Below are 5,467 nucleotides of genomic sequence, written 5' to 3'. Positions count from 1 at the left end.
AATTTTTTAGAATTTTTAGACGACTTTTTTAGAAGTGAAATTTTTCCAATGGTTTTCAAATTTAGGCCAATTTTTGTCGTTTTCGAAACCTAACTAAATATATTTTCGTGTAGATTTTTAAATCTAGAACTCATTTTTGACCTCATTTCTTTGATAAATGCAACCGTTTTTCCAGAGTCCACCGTCCAAATATCGAAATTTTAGAAATTTTTAAAAATCTGAATTTCATGACAATTTTTTCGAAAATGTTGCTCCCTGACCATTAACACATAATATTTATGGAATCAGCATGCCGAAGTCTACATTCCTGAATTTTTTCAGAATTTTTAGACGAATTTATGGTCGCCCCTTCTTCAAATTTCGGCCAATTTTTGACATTTTCGAAACGTAACTAAATACATGTTCTTGTAGATTTCGAATTCTAGAACTCATTTTCGGCCTCGTTTCTTAGATAAATCCAACCGTTTTTTCAGAATCCACCGTCGAAATATCGAAATTTTGGAAATTTTCAAAAATTCACATTTCATGTCTTTTTTTTCGAAAATGTTGCTCCGCGACCATTAATGCTCTATATTTTTGGAACCAATATATCGAAATCTAAATCCATGATTTTTTTCAGAATTTTTAGATAATTTTTTAAAAGTGAAATTTTTCCAATGGTTCCCCCCTTCTTCAAATTTCGGTCAATTTTTGACATTTTTGACACTTGACTAAATACATTTTCTTGTTGATTTCTAAATCTAGAACTCATTTTGGACCTCACTTCTTTGATAAATGCAACCGTTTTTGCAGAATCCACCGTCAAAATATCGAAATTTTAGAAATTTTAAAAATTCACATTTCATGTTTTTCCTTTCGAAAATGTTACTTAGCGACCGTTAACCCGCTATATTTTTGGAATCAGCATGTCGAAATCTACATCCTTGAATTTTTTCAGAATTTTGAGACGACTTTTAAAAATGAAATTTTTTCAATGGTCCCACCTTCTTCAAATTTCGGACAATTTTTGACTTTTTAGAAACTTAACTAAACACATTTTCTTGTTGATTTCGAACTCTAGAACTCATTTTCGGCCTCGCTTCTTTTATAACTGCAACCGTTTTTCCAGGATCGACCATCGAAATATCGAAATTTTAAAAATTTTCAAAAATTTGCATTTTATGCCAATTTTTTCGAAAATGTTGCTCCGTGATTATTAAGACGCTATATTTTTGGAATTAGCATGTCTAGATCTACGTTCCTGATTTTTTTCACAATTATTGGCGACTATTTTAAAAGTGACATTTCCGGCCAATTTTTTACTTTTTCCAGAATTAGTTAATTCATTCAGTGAATTGAAATATCGCAATTTTTAAACATTTCAAAAAATTCAATACAACACGTGCAGAAAGAAGATTTGGCGTCATTTTTGCATCGACTTCAAGTAATCTCTGTTCGGATTACTGTACGTTCAGATAATCGTGGGTTCGGAGTATACAGGTTATACTGTATAATATTTAAGTAAAGCTAAAGAAGGGTGCTAGGCGTTGCTTCAAGTGAGTTTTTCGAAACTATACACGCGGGAGTGAGACAAAAAGAATTTCCTAGTAGAAGCTGTTTAGAAGTCATGAAACGCTGAGAAAATACGAAAGAACCAAGTCACCCGATAGACTCGATCACTTTAGGTTACGCTCAATAAGCAAAAATGGCCTCGAAGCCATAATAACAACTTAAAGTGTTTATGACTTCATTACCCTGTTGGTGGGGATGATTGGACACACGGACTGCGGACAGACGGACAGACAAACAGACCGACGGAAACCGGAGACCTATTTTTTCGTACTCACGACCTATCGAGAAAATATGAAATTAACCAGTCGCCCGATGGACTCGATTACAATACTTCCTTAGCTTACGCAACAAAAGAAGCAAACAACATATAGTTATGCCATATTCTATCTAGAACTTCAAACCACGAAGAATCCACACGATATCAAAATAATAAAAAAAACACTCAGAAAGAAAAATATCTCCATTATTAACAGAGTTATTGCTATAAAATTGTCCACAACTTAATATGTATACACCTATTTTTTGCTTATAAAAGACTGAAGGAAAATGTTAAATTCAGACCCGCCCACCCATCCCTTTTCTCATTTTTTTCCTTATGAAACAAGCAATAAATCTTATAGCAAATAGTATAACAAAAAAATACGATCAACGCTTGTTTTTTACACCCTAAGTTCTATTAGTTCCCACTCTCATTCTACAGAAGAACGTATAATTGAGCACGCCCACCCACCCCACGTCGATTTCAGAAATTAATTTTATCTCTTCAAAACCACTCTGCAGAAGAACATATAATTAACTTATCACTACACTTATCTGTCCGTTTTTTTGTTCATAATTTTGCATTTTAATTCAAAGTCATTTTTCGACTTTTCGAATTCAGCCAACCACCTTGGACTTGAATGCATTCCGCCATGTTAGAATAGCCTCTAATTTGCAGACGATCACATTTTTCATATTTTGTTTGAGCGTGTGTTAATTTATTATTTGATTCAAGTTATTACAACATTTCTACTTATTCTTAAATCGTGTCATGAATGGTCAATAATTTAAAAGAACATGTTTATTGGGAAAAACCCAAGCATCAAGTGACTAAGGCTTTCCACCAGCAAACGTTATTTTTTCCTGACCCAAGAAGGCCAACGAGAAACCTTACTGTCTCTGGAATTACCAGATGTGTAAACATTTATCGCTCATCATATAATTGGAACACTGTTAGAGAGTAGACGCTTGCACAAGTACGTTCTTACATAGTAAAGCCATGTTTAAATTTTTATTTATTATTTTTGCAATCTCGGTAAACAATATCTACACTGAAGACATTATTGGTAAGTTATTTCTTCATATTTTTATAAATTTTCAAAAATGAATCCATAAATTAGTTCAGACTCTGCTTTTACTTTTACAGGAAACGCTTGCACCCTCAACTCATCTAACTCTCCAGGAACATGCAAGCTGTTAACAGAATGTGAGGAGATTCAAGACGAAGTAGTGTTTGGCCACGAAGTGCCTCAAACTTGTGGCTTCCAAGGAACCCAATCCGTGGTTTGTTGTCCAAAATCTCGTCGACCAGGTTACATCAGCGAAAAAAGTGAGTAAAAAATTTCGACTGCAGTTAAAATAAAATCAAATTGAAATCGACTTTTAGAATGTAGAGAATACGCTTCCTCTGCGCAAGAGATACAATTCCGAGGACACAAAATTGTAAAGCGCGTCGTTGGAGGAGAGCCGGCTGGCAGAAAAGAGTTTCCGCATATGGCGATATTAGGGCATCAGACCGGGGACTCTGATGAGAGTCCTTGGTGGGTATGTGGAGGGTCGCTTATCAGCGAACAATATATTTTGACAGCAGCACATTGTATGTTTGGAGGGGATCCGTAAGTTCTAAAATACATATTTTTTATAACACTAGGTTGTAGTATTTGAATTGCTAATTTGCAAGAATCTCTTTGTTTTAGTGATGCACCAAATTTTGTGTTGTTAGGTGTCACAAATCTTAACGACACCAATCACAGACAGGAAATTAAAATTGTAAGTAAAGTGGTACATCCAGAATACAAAACTTCCTCCCGTTATCACGACATAGCACTCGTAAAACTGGAGAAACCAGTAGAGATCAATTCGTATGCACGTCCTGCGTGTCTTCAAACAAAGTTTGAAATTCCTGCCATACGAGCTATTGCTACTGGATGGGGTACCACAAGATTTAGAGGAGAACCAAGTGAAAATTTACTAAAAGTAACACTGGATATTGTAGACTACCAGATTTGTAACAACACTTACAAAACCACTAGAAATCTAAAAAATGGAATTATAGATGACACGCAGATTTGTACAGGAGGTGACGATGGACAGGATACTTGTCAGGTCAGTTAAAAGGCTACTTTTTGTAGTTTTTATAGACAACGTTTCTAATTTTTTTAGGGCGATGCTGGTGGTCCGCTGCAAATACATCAAAATAACGACTTAATACAGCGTATTTATCATATAGTTGGTGTGACTTCGTTTGGAATAGGATGTGGTGGTAGACCTGCTGTAAATACTCGAGTATCGTACTACATTAAGTGGATTGAAGACACAGTTTGGCCGGAGAACAACCAATGATAATAGTTATTTTAAGTTGAAGGCTTGTCCTATACATGGCCTCGACAGACAAATAACAGCTTTTCAGTAGATTTCTTTTATTACTATTTTACCCTCGACTAAGTTATATTTATTTTATTCTACCCAGAATATAAGTAGGTGTCGGCCTCGTGGTCTAGTGGTCAGGATACCTGTCAGGAAAACGGAGGACGTGTGGTTCGATTCCAACCGAGGCAGCAACATTTTTCTTCATTTGTTATTTTTACTAAGTAACTTTTGTAACGATATCTAGGAAAATAAGACACGCAAATTTTATTTATTATTTTATTATAAACTATAAACAATTTATAAATTTAATAAACTTCGACCAATTGTCACCAAGTTACGTAGGTCGTCCCTTACAACATACAACTTGTATTGTTGATTGCCTATAATCTCGCGGCATAACAACGTTACTGTTTTCCAAATTCGCTACAGCTTTATTTGAAGCAAATCTATCCAGGTTGTTTTGATACAGAAGCAGTGTTTTGGGAAAAATTCTCTGTTCCGGAAGCTAACTTTTTAACGACACTGATTTATAAGTAGGCTTCGGATCTTAGGTTTTTTGCCTTTTTATATCTACTTCAGGCATTGCAGCGAAATTTATATATTTATCCGAATTTAAAAAATTCTGTTTATTTAACGCCCATTTATTACTACCTAAAATGCCTAATTTACCGCTAGAGACCTAAAGTTTTAATTAAACGACCTAATCGTACATTTTGAAAGACTTAAAATAGGATTCCACGACCAACGAAGCGGACATGCTTGCACAATAGAGATTTTCCGTGAATTCATTGCTGGCCTGCATTTCACTTAGATTATAGCCGGAAGGAGGTGAATCTCTGAAAAAGAATTTTATTTTAGAAGTTTATTGTTATTGATAGTGAGTGTCTTTGCGTGTTAGTGAGTGTGCTTGGGCCGGTTTTGATTTTTGTGCATACAGTAAAGAATTCTCAAAATGCCTAAGATAAAATCATCCATGAAAGATAAAATCAAATTATGTTTAGGGAATAATTTGGACACTAATTTTCAATTTCCTTCTTCATCCAAAGACAATGAGTTTTTCTGCAAAGTGTGTGGAAAAGTTGTAAGTAAACATTTAAAATACTGAAGCTTGAATTATGTTCACATTTTTGTTTCCTAGTTTAAGTGCGAAAAAAAATCACACTTTGAACAACACTGCAGTGGCGATGCACATAAAAAGAATGAGAATAAATCCAGTAAACAGACTTTATTAAACATTAGTTCCGACAATGATTTTACGCAATTTGCACCGATTTATGTAGGGCATTTA

General features: G+C 34.5%; 1 protein-coding gene across 1 annotated transcript; it reads left to right on the top strand.

Moving 5' to 3' along the window:
- The first annotated feature begins 2,738 nt into the window (after nt 1–2,738).
- On the top strand, nt 2,739–4,223 carry LOC135129006 (serine protease snake-like). Its single transcript, XM_064056087.1, has 5 exons — nt 2,739–2,876; nt 2,957–3,139; nt 3,197–3,425; nt 3,507–3,915; nt 3,973–4,223. Exons 1-5 carry the CDS (start codon nt 2,810–2,812, stop codon nt 4,150–4,152), a joined length of 1,068 nt encoding a protein of 355 aa, XP_063912157.1. The 5' UTR covers nt 2,739–2,809; the 3' UTR covers nt 4,153–4,223.
- Nucleotides 4,224–5,467: the final 1,244 nt, after the last annotated feature.

This window comes from Zophobas morio, unplaced genomic scaffold, assembly GCF_036711695.1.
Source record: "Zophobas morio isolate AGI-343-1 ecotype UQ-CSIRO unplaced genomic scaffold, CSIRO_AGI_Zmor_V1 ptg000014l, whole genome shotgun sequence".
NCBI classification, from domain to species: domain Eukaryota; kingdom Metazoa; phylum Arthropoda; class Insecta; order Coleoptera; family Tenebrionidae; genus Zophobas; species Zophobas morio.
This window is presented reverse-complemented; position numbering and strand designations above follow the sequence as displayed.

What these genes read in the sequence shown, in the direction of transcription:
- LOC135129006 (XM_064056087.1), top strand. Translation starts at nt 2,810, where the DNA reads ATGTTTAAATTTTTATTTATTATTTTTGCAATCTCGGTAAACAATATC. An exon ending in TGTATGTTTGGAGGGGATCC is followed by an intron (nt 3,426 to 3,506) that starts GTAAGTTCTAAA and finishes TCTTTGTTTTAG; the next exon opens with TGATGCACCAAATTTTGTGT. An exon ending in ATGGACAGGATACTTGTCAG is followed by an intron (nt 3,916 to 3,972) that starts GTCAGTTAAAAG and finishes TAATTTTTTTAG; the next exon opens with GGCGATGCTGGTGGTCCGCT.